Below are 16,888 nucleotides of genomic sequence, written 5' to 3' on the forward strand. Positions count from 1 at the left end.
GCAGCATGACATCATGTATTACCACATTATGTACCTCCTTCCTGATTGGTTGTTTTTTCATAGCCTGCCTGCATGATGTGATGTTTAATCATCGATCAGTGGTATATGGAGAAAAGAAGATGGACCCATAGAGCCCTCCTTTTCATGGAGCCAGAGCTGCAGTGGCAGCAAACGGAAGCTGCAGTGGATGCACCAGATCATTCAAAAATAAACCAACCAATTCAGTGCATGCGCAGAAATGGCATTGTTTAGATGCACTCTGCACATGCTCCTAATACTGAACGTAATAGCAAATGCAAAATACATCGATCCAGCATCACTACAAAGGTGAGCATTACAAACTAACAAGTTTTGACCAACAAGTTTACTAATTATAAAATTCATCAATATCACTACTACTAGGGATGCACAGATTTTTACTGAGTTCTGTCTGCTTTTTGTGGATTGTCAGGCATCTTTTGTTCCGCTATCCACCCATCAATGGAATTGGATTCCCTCCCCCCTTTTGAATAGTATGCAAAAAAGTCATCCGCTATTTATTTATTTATTTATTTATTTATTTACAGTATTTATATACTGCTCTACATCAAAGATTTCAGAGCAGTGAACAACAAGATTAAAGAATAAAACCCCATAATTAAAACAATTAAAACATTTTAAAAGAACAATCCTCAGGAGGTGCCAAAAGCAACACAACACTGGCGCCTGCCTGGCCTCCAAAGGCAGGGAGTTCCACAGGAAGGGGGCCACCACATTGAAGGCTCATTTCCTGGTGGACTACAGCTGGGCTATGGGGCCATGTGGAACCACTAGGGACATGCCCTCTGATGACCTCAGTGATCAGGCAGGTTGGGAAAGAAGGTGCTCTCTCAGGTATCCTGATCCCAAGTTGTTTAAGTAACTTTTTACATAACCTGTAAGTTACAGTTTACATAACTTTTGCTGGCATGTAACATTTTGTGTGTTTTTTCTACACAGACAATAAAGGAGTAGAGAACAGACACACACAAAAGTGCTACACAGCGGAGGCTGAAGAAACATCAGAGATGTAGAAAACATTGTGTGTGCGCGCGCACTCGTGCGCACTTGCACACATCTGTTTAACGGCATATATTTTCCAGTAACTTTTGTATGACTAAGTTTACGTACTATTCTGAAAGGTAAAAAAGGTCTGGAAGTCCACAGAATCCACAAGACTTTGAAAATGCCAGTCTGCTCCCAAATCTGTGGGTTGGATTCATAGAAATCCAGTCATTTGAACTGAATTCATATTGTCTGACATCCCTAATGGATGGCAGTAGAAAACTGTAAGACCTAATAATTTTAATTCTTGATGAGCTATCTATTCTTCATTTGCTTGTGACTGCTTCTTTTCCTCTTTTGAGCTGCAACCTTTTCTGTGGTGCGCTTACAGTATTTGCACTCCTATTGGACACAGGAGAAAATAGCCTTTGGTCTCCTTTTTAGAAAATGATAAATCAAGGTTTGAACGCAATGTTGCCATGTCGCAATACCTCGCTGCAAAGTCTCACTGTTGCCAGCAGGTGGCTCCCTCAGCACTATTCATTTGGATTTAAAGGGGGGAAGACATTGAATAAAGCAAGGAGAATGAAACGAATTATTTTGATGTGCTATGCTCTGTGCGTATGGGGGAGAAGGGGGGGAGGGAACATTATGAACATTATGGGTGCATTCCTTACTTAAGGAACATTACATTATGGGAACATTATGGTGCATTCCTTACTTAAGGAACATTACATTATGGGAACATTATGGTGCATTCCTTACTTAAGTTATTAAATATAGTTTCCAAGCCAGGAAAATAGGCTCCACTGGTCCAAAGGTAGATCACTGGTCAATTTCTAGATGATCACTTAGCTGTTGCCTGCTTCCTGGACTAGATAGACTTTGGTCTGATCCTGAAAGGCTACATTAATGTATAGCATCTAGGTGATCCTAATTATTTTTTTATTTATAATAGTTTTTTTTTGGGGGGGGGAATTTAGGGGGCAAAATCAGCTGGGTGGGAGGAAGGTATAACTGCCCAACTCCCGCACAGTTATCCTCATCTGGATTGGGCCCCTCACACTTCCACTTGAGTAATTAAACAAAAGTTAGGATTGCCTAGATGCTGTGCAGTTAGGGTGCAATCCTATTCAGATAGGCGGCCGCCTCCGAACTCGGAGGCAACTACCTATCCAATGCAGGGCAGGAGAAGCACAGAGGGGATCATTCCCTCGGTGCTCCTCCTGCCCTGTATTTTTGGCTAAACAGCCAACTGCAGCTGTCTAGCTGCGGGAGGGCAGAGCAGGGGAGGAGGCTGCTGTATGACACATTGGATGTGTTGTACAGGCATTTCCGCCCTCCCCACCCCAGAACACCCCTTTTCAGCCGCTCCGCACTCCCCTTGCAAGCACGGGGCTCTTCCGCACTGCCTCCAAGGCAGCACAGAAGTGCGGGAAGGTCAGTTCTCCAGGAACTGACCTCGGAATGCGGGCTCCAAGGTCGGTTCCCAGAAAACCAGATATCCTATGGCCATCTAGTCGCTGTCTCTTAACTTAGTGTCTACTTTAACCCTTATATTCTTAAACAAGAGTATATACTCTGGATTACTTGATACAGACTATTAATGCCTTAACTGCAATCCTTTTTGAATTTGCACTATTTCTTTGTAAAGGTAAAACAAAACACATCAGTGATCATGAGGTTCTAGGGGTTTTGTTTTGTCTTTGAAATGTAGACCATAAGACTACCCATACAAATACACCCACCCCAGTAGAAATAATTACAACTTTATTGCTGAACTGTTGAAACTGATGGTTGTTTTGGCATGAATTATACAGCTGCTTGTCAATGTGTCTCAAGCATCCTTAAGCATGGATTTGCCCTTGATTTTAGATACTTTCCTGCAAATCTCCCATGAGAGACGGTCTGGGAACTCTGGTGTAACTAACGTCTACTTTTCAAGTTCCTACTGTAATGCAGAATCCAGTTGTTTCCATTGGTATTGCTAAGCTCCTCCCTGCTCAACAAATGTGAATTGAAATCTGAATTAGAACTGCTAAAACAAAGTTATTAAGAGCAGATCTTAGCAGACATACAGATGTCTCCACTTATCCTGTTTATTTCTTCAGCAGCCACACAGAGACATTGTAACACCGCTGTCACACAAGTGTAAAAGAACTTTTTAAAGGCATATGTTTTCTTTTGTTTTTAAAATCTGGGAGAAAGCTAGGAAGTCCAGGAAATTTACCTTAGCTTGCACCCACTTTACTGGAATTAGTGACTTTGGTTTCTTGTAAACAGCTGACGATTTTCTTCACTTGATCAAGGTGTATTTGTTTCCAGGTTTTTACTCAGGAGACAAACTGGATTTGGCTGGTGTCACTTCATCTTTATCAGCAGATATCTGAAACTTTTAATTACTGTATATTGCAATGCCAGTTGAGAGAATTGAGCTGAACGTTATCTCCCCAGAAGAAGTGGATGACAGATGTGTTCCCCAGCCAGATGTTAGTGAGACCAAATTCAGCAATTTGAATGTGGATTGGTACAAACAGGAACTTCATTCTTCAGTCTCTTTACCCAGTGGTAAGCCTCAATTTACATTCACTTTTTTGGTGCCAACTAATGGTGTTAATAATGGAGTGCTAATAATTATAGGTGTCAGTAAAGATGAGGACAGAGTAACTGGGCTGGCTGAGGGGACTCTGTCCAATAGTTTCAGCATTTAAAACTTGGAGAAATTGGTATTGTTGAATGGCATCTATGAAGACTGCACTGTAGATGTATTTATAGAACTAGTACAAATATTAATTATAATATAATGAATGCAGTTGAGCAATATTTTCATAATGTCTTCCCCACTATTCAGCATGCACATCCTTTCCACTGGTGGATATTGATTCCCTTGAGACTTTGTGGTCTACCTAAACCTGAGAATCATGTATTTTGCTTTTCATATAACTTGCTTCCATCAATGCAATGCACCTATATTTTTGATCTTGTAAGTCAGGGGTGAGCAACGTGCCACCAAGCCACTGAAAGCTGATGCAACAGCACCAGAAATGTCAGCTTGCCACTAAGGAAGCCTAAAGTGCCCAAGTTGTTTTCAAGTGACATTTCACTGTTTTAGGCTTCTGTAGTAGTTTGCTATTGTTATGGAGGCCAAAAATGGACAAATCTCACTTAAAAATAAAGAAGATTTGGCCGCTTTAGGCTTCCTTAGCAGTTTGCTGCCACAAGTTGTGTGTGCTGGGTGGACAGACTAGTTGTGATGGAGCAACCACCATATCTCTCTCCCTTTCACCTATGAACCACCCAGAGAGCTTCAGCTATGGGGCAGTATAGAAATATACCAAATGAAATGATACGACAGAAGGTAGGGAAGAGGCCTAATTTTTACAACTAATGTGCCCATGGCAAGGGAAGCTGGACTTGTCCCCTCCCCACCTTACGTCCCTGAATGTTGTCATTGGAGGCACTTTTTCTCTTGGACTGTATTTGATATTAAAAGCGAAATGTAAGGTGAGGAAGGATTTAACTCACTTCACCCCATTGTTGTTCAAGTTAGGTTTTCCTCCCTACTTTATATATTAATTTTGTTAAAAATGTGGCTGTTCAGTTATGTCCTCTTTTGGCTCTGAGAAGAAAGCCTCTGAGATCTGTGTATGGTGGCTACTGTGCACTGGCACCATGGTAGCCACCATGTTCAGAGGATCATATTTCATGTTAACAAGTAAATAAGTGAGTATTTTGCTTGTGTACACAACCCTTTCTTTCCTTCAAGTCTCTTAGTCCCTGCCCATTGCCCATGTTGGCTGGGGCTGATGGGATTTGGAATGCAGCAACATGTGGAAGGGCACAACGTCCCTACCCATCTTTGGTTCATCCAAGCCAGGGAACCATTGTGACTAGCTTGGGAACAAGCCGGTATATTAATTTAAACCACAGTTTGAAATTGGTTTAATACCCTCACTTGTTCCAAAGCTAGCAGGGAGTCCTCCTGGACTCTGAGCTAACTGGGGAAGCCCAGGTGGCTGCAATGTCCTGGAGTGCTTTTTACTAGCTTAGGCTGGTAAGCCAGCTGCGGCCCTATTTGGAGAGGATGGACCTTGCCTCAGTAATCCCCGCACTAGTGACATCCAGGTAGGGATGTACAAAATCACTTACCTGTTTTGTAAGTGGCATCAGTGGTGGTGGTGGACGTGCTCCGTCCCTCCCCCCAAAATCCTCCCTGGCTGGCTCTGCTCCGCGGCGACTCTGTGGAATCACCGGCCAGGTGCATCCGCAGCCGGGCATCCAACTGCGGCAGGTCTGCGGCCGCAAATGGCGCAAATAGCATCCCTGCATTAGCCGTGATAGGCTATATAAATACTTACGTAGCCTATCATGGCCATTCGAAGGAAGGCGAATGGCAGCCGCAGATGCGGCCGCCATTCACAGAGCACTAGACAGCCGACACCAGGTAGGCTTCTGGGCCCATTTCACGGGGTGGCAGGGGCGGTTGCTTTGTTCCTCCATGGATTCCTGGGGGCCGAATTCACTGGAATTCAGCTTCCCTGGAATCGGTGGCAGAATTCTCCAACATCCCTACATCCAAGCTGGACTACTGCAATGCACTATATGTGGGGCTACCTTTGAAGACGGTTCAGAAACTCCAGCTTGTGAAGAATGCAGCCGGCCAAGTATTGGAGGGGGCGAGGCAATTAGATCATGTAACACCTATACTGCACCAGCTGCACTGGTTACCAGTGTGTTTCCAAGCCTAATTCAAAGTGCTGGGTTTGACCTTTAAAGCCTTAAATGGTTTGGGACCAAGTTACTTGAAGGATGGCCTTCATCCATATCAGCCTGCCTGCACTTTAAGATCAGAAAGAGAGGCCCTTCTCATTTGTCCATGTGTGATCACCCAGTCAGGTGGGTGATCAAACGTGAGAGGGCCTTCTCTGCAGTGGCCCCACAACTTTGGAACAAGCTGCCCTCAGAGGTCCACCATGCTCCATCATTGCAGACTTTTAAGAAGGCCTTGAAAACATATTATTTTACCATGGCCTTCTCTTGATATGACTGCTATGGTTGCTGTTAGTAGTGCTATTAACATGGATGGTTTTATTGTTGGTTTTTATTGCTGTTTTTATTGTTTTTATCACTTTTAATATTGTAATTGTTTGTATGTATTTTATTGCTGTAAGCTGCTTTGGGGGGTTTCTGCCTTGAAGGGCAGCCAAGAAATATTTTTAAATAAAGAAATAATAAATAAATCATAGTTTCCCAATTCAGATGCAGTGGGAAGCTATGTTTAATTAGTGATTTCCTTGTTTGATTGCTCAAAGAGTGAAGGGTCTGTATGTGTGGGCAAAGGGCTCATTACTGTCTTGATGGTTCAAACTGGGCCATTACCAAACTAGAAAAGGTATTTTTCAGATGGATATTTGTTACCTTAAAACACTGATTTTGAAATAGAGAACTGGGGCCTGCCACTGGTTTGCAGCTGCCTTGTGGGTGGTTGCCAGGGCTCCAACAAAATATATTAAGGACACTATTGCAAATGGCGGGGTCGGGGGAGAGGCAAGGGCTGTTGTTGAAGGTGGAGAAAAAAAATGAGGCTGATTGAGAGATGTTTTCCCTGATGGAAAAGCCACCATTTTATTGGAAGGCCTCTCAGTCCAGCAATCTTAGAAATACTGCCTCCAGCAACACCAAACAGGCTGCTTAACAAGATCAGCCTCAGATGGCCTTCTCTCTGTCCCATCAGCCAGGACAGCTAGGCTGGTGAGGACGAGGGAGAGGGCCTTTTCTGTGGTGGCCCGCACTCTGTGGAACTCCCTCCCTAGGGAACTCCGCCATGCCCCCTCTTTAATGAGCTTCCGCCACACATTAAAAATGTGGTTGTTCAGGCAGGCATTTGGGGTGGGTTAGGGTATTTTTTATGATGTTTTTAAAGTAGAATTGTATTGTTTTAACTGTTTTGTTGTACACCGCCCAGAGTGGCTGGGTCACCAGCCAGATGGGCGATTAATAAATGTAATTAACTAATTAATTAATTAATTAATTAAAAATTACAGTGGATTGCTTTGCAGACTATCACAGATGTGCATTGGTGCAACTGACTGCTGAAAGTACTTACAATTCTATTCACGTGTTTCCAGACTGAAGCCACTGAAAAAAAATGTGGCTTAAACATGGTTGAATACTCTGTTGTGCCTTCCTTTGCAGTAATACCAAGCCTGTTTCATGATGTATGACATCTCACATAACTCACAGGGGATGTCTGTAACTGACTGAGGTTTGCTCCTGATGTATAATCACTTGTTACCTCAGAAAGCACAAGCAAACTAAGCATACAACATCTGAATGTAAACATGGCTCTATTTTTGTCTAGTCACTAAACAGAACCACTAGCTCTTCTAGTCACCCAAATAGAGGAAATGCATCATGAAAGGGAGGACAAAAGGGGACACAGACTTGCGTATGCTCATTGGAAGGACAGATACTGAAGCTGAAGCTCAAATATTTTGGCCACCTAATGCGAAGAGAAAACTCCCTGGAAAAGACCCTGATGCTGGGAAAGACTGAAGGCAAAAGGAGAAGGGGACGGCAGAGGATGAGATGGCTAGATAGCATCACCGATGCAATGAATATGGACTTGAGCACATTCCGGGAGAGGGCAGAGGACTGGAAGGCCTGGCGTGCTATGGTCCATGGGGTCACGAAGAGTCGGACATGACTTAATGACTGAACAACAACGATGTGTATGTAGAGATGAGAAATTAGAAATAATTACTATAATTTAAACAGAAATACAATACATCTCATCGTAGTGAGGAAAACTGTGACCAGGTGACCCGTGTGTCTGCTCACTTTTGATGGGAAAATTCAAGGCTGCTGATCACTCTTCTTATGGTTCTTTATCCTTAAAACAGACAGCCCTCCAAATAGAGATCCAAAATCCATATTAGGGTGATGCTTTTATTAGGCCACTCAAATTCACAATAAAAAAGTGCAAGCTTTCAACATCTCCAGAGCTTTTCATCAGGCAAGAGGTTACAAAAAGCAGGTAGTGCGGGGAGGGGAAGCAGGAAAAAAAAAAAAAAAAGGCGAACTTGATGTTGAAGCCATGAAGTCTGCATGGACAGGGCCTTAAGATGAAATGTGGACTTCTGACAGCCTTTTAAATAGGGGACTGTCCTCTGTGAAGTAGGGCAAATGGCTACCTTACATTTAAGCAAAGTTGAGCCTTAAGTTATTAATGTTCTTATGAACATTGACAAGCCATCAAAACCTCTGGGATTTCAGTAGGTGGGACTGGGTGGAGAATTGCAACCTGAATCTGCAACTTCTTTGCAGATAGTTTGGCCACAGTAGTTCAGGTGCTAGTAAGCTCAAGACTGGATTACTGCAATGTGGTCTATGTGGGGCTGCCCTTGATGCTGGTCCAGAAGCTGGAGCTAGTGCAGAGTGCAGCAGCTTGGCTGTTGTTGGGAGCTTCCCCTTTCCATTGTGTAACTCCATTGCTGAGGGAACTGCACTGGCTGCCTATTTGCTACCAGGCCAGATTTAAGGTTTTAGTACTAGTGTACAAAGCCCTAAACAACTTGGGACCAGGATACCTGAGAGAGCGCCTTCTCCCTTACCAACCTGCCCAGCCACTGAGGTCATCAGAGGGCTTGCTCCTGCTGGTTCCACATGGACCTATGGCCTGATTGGAGTCCACCAGGAGAAGAGCATTCAGCATGGTGGACCCCTTTCTTTGGAATTGTTTGTGTATGTGCAAATATAGGAATAATTATTTTAAATGTAATAGAAATACAGTCCATCTCAGCATAGTGCAGAAGATTGTGACCAGGTGACCTGTGCCTGCCTATTCAGTCTGCTGTTCAGGTGGTAACTGTTGACAGGAAAGAGTTCTTACTCTTTCTTTATCTTTAAGCTGGAATTGAACAAGACAGACTTTCAAATAAAGGAGTGTGTGTGTGTGTGTGTGTGTGTGTGTGTTTTAAAGGCCATAACCTGGCCAACCAACTTTACAAATAAAACTTTTCAAGCTGCTGTCCTTACGCACCTAATAATATGGGGGGAGCCATTCCCCCAAAGCATGTAATGATATACATGCATAAAGATCATTCCTTGAAGCAATTAGCAAGCTTCAAAGTCTTCCTGAAGTTAATGGGGTGTGCACAAGCATACCATATGCTTTTGCAATGGTGGCCCAAATCAGTTAAGCATTACTTCCTCATGGATTAGGAAGTAACTTAGCAACAGTGTGGAACATGTTGATGACTGCTGCTTTTGCTAAGAATGACTGAAGTGCTATGAGAGATGGGTTGAATCAGTGACAATGTTTATTGTCAACGTTTTCAAAGTGTCAGAACTTTATCTTAATCAAATTGTCAGAGCTGCTTTCCTTTTCAAAATGGCAGCAAAGTAGGAAGAAAGTAATTAGTTATATATGTTGCTATGGCTTAGGTCCGAATGAATCACTGTAAACAAATTTGGCCTGGCATTCAGAATATTGTGTCTTAGGAGAGATTTCCACACACAGAGCCATTATCATTGATAAAAGCAGGGTTTTGTTACTGCAACCAAAATATTAGACCTTATTTTCCTGGTTCATGGATTGTTCCTAGGCAGCACTCAGATTCAAAACTAGCCACAATGAAAGTACATTGAAATCAAGGCCATTTCGCACTCAGGCGGTCTGTGAAGGCATTTAATACTGACAAAGCTCAAGGTTCTCTTAGGCATGATGTTCTGTTTATTTTATATTCAAGTATGCACACTTGAATATAAAAATGAAAGGTTAATGCATGTTTCAAACACCCCTTTCCCCCTTTAATGGACATAAAAAGATGGATTTGATAACTTCTCAGTTTCCTTGATTTTTTCAGAGAAACACTTCATTTGCCAGATGCAGCCCTCTTTTCCTTTTTCTTTTCTTTTTTTTTTACCATATTCAAGTTCAAAATATCTTGTGAGAAGTGGTCCTATAAGGGTCAGAGAATATCTGTTAGAAGGAAAGAAGTAGATATGAATAAACTCTCTGATTTATGGTGTGCTGTATCTAAGGATTTTTACAGACAACTTTGTTTATCCAAGGGTGAAATCCTATGCAATCCTACAACTCCCAGCATTCCCCAGCCAACCATGCTGGCTGGGAAATGCTTGAAGTTGTAGGGCTTCTTTCCTGTCTAAACATTTCACAAAGGTGGTCTTACTACAAATATGCCATCACAATAATTTCCGAAATCCTGCCTTCTAGTTGCATTCTCCTGAGTTCTGGGGTCTCTGTGAGCTTAGATGTAAGCAACTAAAGAACTGTACTCAAGTCCTACAAGTGTTTAGATGCAGATTGCAAGAATGTTGGGTTCATTGTACTTGCCTGGTTTTCAATAAATGCCCCAAATGCCATTTTCCCTGTGTCAATTTTGCACAACTAAAATACATGGATTAAAAAAAAACAACCCTTCTACTAGGGACAGCTGATACAATTAAGATTGATATTCAGAAAACTTCTTTTTTAAAGATCTGTGACCAGAAACATAAGGCCAAGTTCAAAGCTGCCAAGAGAAATAATTGTATAGTGGAGTTTCTAAGTAAAGTGTAAGTTATTAGCAGTCTCCCTGACCTCTGAATTCTGTAGTATTCATTTCATTATTTCTGATAGGTAGCAGGATAACTATAGATGTCTTACTGAGCCACTGTCATTTTTAATTTTGACTTTACCTGGAAGTCCAAATGGAACTGTAATGTTCAATTACCGTCATATCCTGGTAATAAGAATCCTCTGCATAAGCAATAAAGTGGAGAGACAGTCCACTATCCATGCTCATATATGTAATACAAGTTATTATGAAAATGAAATGGCTACCTGCTGAGATTCTTCACACTGGAAGACAACAGCTATGTGCATTGGCACCAGTGTGAACAGAGTTGAGATTGGGTGTAAAGGGGGATTCTCATTGTTTTATAAATGGGGGCAATTTCAAAAGCCTGTGTTTAAGGAAAATACACCCAAACTTCATTTATTGCCTCCTCCTTATATATTTGTCTGTGTCTGTTGCTTTTTACTGTTATTGCTGACTGTTACTAGCTATAGTTCTTTGAAATCATCAGGTCATCTTTAGTTCCAGTGAGAACCCTCTCCATTTGCTTCAGCCAAGCTTTCCAGTTTTCCATCTCTAAAAATAAATTAAATAGGGGCAGTGGTTTAACGTTTGTTGAATACTGTTGTTTGGTCCATTCTCTAAAGGGCCAAGAAGATAAATTTCATCTTTAGAGTTATGGACATTTGTTCATTTTTATTGTTCACAGGGCCAGTCCAACCATTAGGCAGAGTGAGGTGGTTGCTTGAAGTGGCAGACGCTGGAGGTGGCAGCAAGGTGTAGGAGGAGAGAGCTGTGGGCTGTACCTGCTAAGCTAGCCCACTGCCTTCAGGTCTGGTGGTGGATGCTGTCCAATTGCCAGTATTGAGGAAATATTCAACTAAGAGCCCAATCAGCTTTCTTGCACACAAAATGGGAGGGCATACCATCTTGTCATGTGTCTCAGGCTGGCCCTGATTGCTCATTTTCTACAGAAAGAGAAATACAAAAACTCAAGTAAAGATTTGTAAGCCTTGTAAGCCTTGATTTCATTATTGTGTTTAATTATTACATGGAGCTATGTACATAGCATGCCAACTAATAACTATGAACATAGCATTGTCTTTTTTTTCTTTTTTATATGTTTTGCTTTTGATCCAGTCACTAGAAAGCAAGGGTCAAGGCCATTTTTTTTTTCATGGCCATTTTTCTTTAGCTGCTCACCTTTGGTGATTTTTTTATTAATGTTATTTTTTGCATGTGGCTTAAGCCCCGAGTCTACCAAATCCACCTTTGGGCTCTATTCCCTTGATCCATCTCAGACTCTCACTGGACTGTGCACCTTATACCAAGGTCCCTGACCTCAGGCCCACCAAGGTACCAGAATTCTTTCATTTCAAGAGTTCGCAACCATACGTGTACAAGGTGTTCAAGAGCAGGCTCCCCTGTTTGTGTGGCAAGAATCTTCCAATATCTTCTTTGATGTGTAGGACATAGGATACATCCCAGAGATCTGGCTTAAGAGCAGAACTTGGAAACCTGGGCAGGAAGCATGAGCAGACTTACCCACCAAACTCTTCCTGCCCTAGATTGCTGCCATGATATTTCCTCCTGAAAAAACTGAGGGTAATTTAAATTCTATCTAGGCAGGGGCGGACAAATGGTAGCCCTCCAGATGTTTTGGCCTACAATTCCCACGATTCTTCACCATTGGCTATGCTGATTAGAGCTGATGGGAGTTGCAGGCCAAAACATTTGGAGGGCCACAAGTTGTCCACCCTTGAAGTACGCAGCACCAAGTGAGTTCAGATTTCAAAATTGTATTTTGATAATGGTGATAAGATGTCACGGATTTAATGATTTATTTTGCCTACTGGTTTATGTTAGTCAGCAGAACACGTAATTCAGTCAATAGTATGATGTGGCATGTTTCCCCCAGGACAGAATCCATTTTGTGGCCTAGTGACTCCAGATGGATAATTCATGGCAACCCTTGCAAGTCATGATGTTATAGTGGTATCCAGTTAATGATTGGCACACATATGGGCTCTTCTTCAAAAAGTAAACAAGAAAGCAATCCTATAGGGATGGACAGTGACCGTCTATCCAATACAGGGCAGGAGGAGTACAGAGGGGATAGTGTCCTCCATGCTCTAGCTGCCCTGCATTCGTGGCTAGATGGACGATTTCAGCTGTCTAACCACGGGATGTTGGAGCATGGGGTGGGGAAGCCAGACGATACATAGGAAGTGTCATACTGACACTTCCGAACTCTCCACCCCATGCCTGGGAATGCCCCCTTTCCCCCGCTTCACACTCTTTTCCAAGCGCGGAGCGTGGGGACAATCTGCGCTGCCTATGGGGGGGGAGGGGAGGGAGTTCTCTGGGAACCAACCAATCCTATGGCCATCTAGCTGCTATCTAGCGGCCATAGGATTGCACCCTAAATTGTTAGAATTGAACTAGATGCTAAGATAATCCATTATCCGGTCCAATACTAACATTAAAGTCCCAATGTCAATCATAGGGATGGGAGAGAATTTTGTTTTGTCCCCACTTTAAAGCAAACTAATATAATTTGTACTTCCCAGACTAAACACAGTGCAGACCTCTTCAGATTTCATGATGCAGTTCTAGACTCAAAAACTGTGTATGAAATAGTGTATATTAGAAAAAGCCACAGACAAAAAAAAAGTAGATATTAGGTAAAGATGCATATGAAATGCGTATGTTAGGGAATGTTGCATTCACAATATGAACTATTGTTCTTTTTTTAAAAAAAAACAAACTGAAAATAAATTGCAGACTGATACAGAAATAGGATGGGACAAACTTAGGTTTGAATACATGAGAAACTGACATGGATCGGCCATAGACTGATTTGTCTATCTGTGGTGGATTATCATAATTTCTAGACATGTTTAAAGGAGCACAGTGTGCTACTAGTACATCTTTGTCTCATTTTTGGGATGTAGCTTTTATCTTTTTTTTTTTTTAATGTTTAACTCTCTCCTCCTGCATATGCAGTGGGTCTGTTGCCAGTGAGTAATTCAAAGCTCACACAGAGGTCTAACGTGCTGAGTCATTGACCTCTTCCCTCAAGGTTCATGACTTACATCCTCGCATGGCTAAAATAGATGGAAACTAGGCTGGATATAGAAGTTTAATGTTTCCCAAAGGGATAATTTCTCTCATATGCTCTTCCTCCCACTAATGAGCTATTTACTTTTAAGTTAGGGACAGGGGGCTGTTCCACAAATCCAAGTCTATTTAAAGGAAAAATGCAGTGATTTATGACTAGACAGCAATGGGGAGCTACATTTTTGCTAAGGCTGGCCATCTTTCCTGGAACACACTGTATAATAGATATAAGGTGGTGCTTATTGGCATACCGCATGCCCCAAAAGATTTACTTGGGATTCTCTCATTCAACAGGTACTGTATTGCAGAGCTGAGCAGAAGATAGCTCAGAATCTACTGGGAGTTCCCCAAGTGACCTGCAGTAGACCAGCAGTGGTTTCCGACACCCAACTGTCTAACAATAGCAACAATCAAGAAGCCCTCCCCACCCCATTTTGCTACTGAAAAAGCATTCTGGGGTGGGGGTGGGGAAATCAGGAGTGGATTTTTGTGTGAATGAACTTGTGAGCTTGATTCTGGTGCTGGTAGCATATGTCTACCCATGTTACTCCCCAGTTTTTGGCACCAACAGAAACCTATTTCACAGCAACCCCAGCTCCCAGTAAGAAAATGAGTTAATTTAAAAAAAACAAGTGAGAGGAGTAGGGCACCTTGGAGGGTGACAAGAAAGATGTCTCTGTGTGCATTGGTACTTGCCTTAGCCTACCCATGTTTATGAACCATGGTATCCTTCTGGATAGACTCTCTGGGATGGAACTTGGAGGCATGATGTCATAGTAGCTCCAATCTTTTTTGCTAAGCGATGCCTGTTCCACCTATTGGCCTTTAGAACACCAACGTTCTTTCTTGTCCCCCACGGTTTTTAACATTTGCATTGGGGAGAACAATCCATGGCCACCCATGGGGTTTTGTGTAGCATCCCATAATCCCCCACCACTGCTGAATTTACTGCTGATTTTGCCACCACCAGTCCTGCCAGGTTCACCACTGATGTCTGTCTCCTTGGCTGCCTCCCTTGCCACCACTGATTTGTCTCCTGTTTGCCACTGATAATCACCACTGGTCTCCTCCACTGCTGATCTCCCCCTATGCCGTGCTTCTGGGATGATGTTCTAGGAGCTGGTCTCAGAGAGCCTTCCTTCTGAGCACTAGAGGACAAAGCATCTGTTAGGAGATGCTCTGGCTATCATTGTCAGAGGGCTCTCCCACTCTCTGTCAGGAGTGCCCCTGTCAGTGCTGCTGCTGTTGACAGAAGGGAGACGGATGTGCACTCTTCAAAAAGTACATTGAAAAGGAAGGGGATGGCAGAGGTGGAGGGGTGTTGTGTTTGTGCATGGGCATGAAAGCATTTGTGTGCATGTGTGCACAAATGTGGAGCCTCTGGGTAGGGATGTATGAATTTTATAAAATCCATTCCGTCTGTGTTTCACAGATTGTCAGGTGCCTTTCTGCTCATTGAAGGAATCAGAGTTTTTCCAATTTCCTGAATTTGCACAAATGTGCACTTGGGAAAATGCACACATCCCCACCAAATGCGCATTTTCATGCTTGATCCTATGGGGAAAATGCACATTTGGGGCTGGGTGTTTTTTTAAAAAAATATGTATTTTTCTACTAAATTTCCATAAAATTATGGAAAGTAAAGAAGATGGTCCACAGGTCCATGGAATCTGTGCAACTTGGGAAATGCTGGTCCACTGTAGAATCCACAGGTCAGATTCACAGAAATCTGAAGTCATTTGATTCCGTTGCAGATTTCTCTGACATCCCTGGCCCACCAGCTGACATGGGATGCAGACCTCAGGGCTAAAATGGTTGTGCACCACTACACGAAACCATTCGGAGGAGTCATCTGCAGAGTTTGGGCTATGATAAGTATCCATAATTACACAGATGACACTGGGAATGTGAGAATTTGTACACTGCCTTGGGAAGGCAGCTATGCCACGGAAATCAGTTACATACCACTAAATAAATATTTCAAAAGATGTAAATCTTTGCAGTTTGGGTGAGGTATTTTTAAATATTTATTTATTTTATTTATACCCCCACCCTTCTGGTACTCTACTGATAGGATTGCTTGAAAAGCCATTGTGTGAAATGGAGGAAGGCCCTAGGGCAAATTTATCATTTAAAGAAGAAGAAGAAAAAAGAATCTATGTAGGAAGCTGAATGTTATAAATAGAGGAGTCAGAATGATGTTAGAAAAGTCTAAATATTTTTTAAGAGAGAACTTGGCTGCCTGTTAGTCTCCACAGGCAAGGATGAACAATGCTGTTTTACTGTTAAACTCCATCCATTTTGACATCATATAGCCTGAAATAGGACATTTATACAAATGTTGTTAATTAGTCTGATGTTTATCATATGTTCACTTTCTTTTGCAAGTCCAAAAAACTGCTAGATTATATCAGGTCAACTGCATTGTAATATACAATGTAACATACCTCTCAGTGCACTCTATATTCTGTGAAGTGAACTGGATTCAAGATTACAGTTTTAACAAGGTGGCATTGGAGAAGATTGACATAAGGGAGTGTTAATGCTTTATATTTTCTGGTCTGTATCAACATTGTCATGGCATAAGAAGGCAGGTTAAAGAACAGAAAGTAGAGGGTAGGAATAAATGGCCTGCTTTCGAAATGGAGGAAAGTAAGCACTGAGGGTTTTCAAGGGTCTGTATTGGGATTGGTGCTATTTAATACATGATCTAGAGTCGGGGTATGCAGTAAGATTGCCCAGTGTTCAGATGACTCTAAATTATTCATCTGCAATCCACTTGAAAACCCAAGGACCAGATTCTTTGCAAAGGATTCTTTGCAAAGAATCCCAGGACCAGATGAATGAGCAACAAAATGGCAAATGATGCTCAGTGTGTAGAGTAATGCCCATTAGGACAACAAGATCTTACTTCCTTTGTACACTACTGAGGCCTGGCCTGCACTGGTTGGGATCAACCGGATTTGATGTAGCTTTTGGCTGGCAAATACTATACTCAGGGTGGGATCATAATGTTCTCCTGCAAATATGCAGTGAAACTTATCCTGAATTTTTCTCTGACTTGGATTTCCATTCTACCCCCTTTTCCCTTTCCTCCCACCCCACTAAATGGGCTGACACTCCAGTGGGGAAAAAGAAGGCAGGAGTATCTCTTTCTTCCCCAC

The 16,888-nt window shown here is 42.4% G+C and overlaps 1 protein-coding gene across 1 annotated transcript in view; it reads left to right on the forward strand.

Annotated features, from left to right (window-relative positions):
- The first annotated feature begins 3,086 nt into the window (after nucleotides 1-3,086).
- The window catches only part of ANO3 (anoctamin 3), a 405,787-nt gene continuing 391,985 nt past the window's right edge, over nucleotides 3,087-16,888 (forward strand). The window contains exon 1 of the mRNA XM_084852445.1: nucleotides 3,087-3,591. Coding sequence (XP_084708571.1) covers nucleotides 3,438-3,591 — 154 coding nt within the window. The 5' untranslated portion in view covers nucleotides 3,087-3,437. The remainder of the gene's footprint in view (nucleotides 3,592-16,888) is intronic.

This window comes from Heloderma suspectum, chromosome 1, assembly GCF_057233095.1.
Source record: "Heloderma suspectum isolate Gila_16-S chromosome 1, 16-S_ref, whole genome shotgun sequence".
Taxonomy (NCBI): Eukaryota; Metazoa; Chordata; class Lepidosauria; order Squamata; family Helodermatidae; genus Heloderma; species Heloderma suspectum.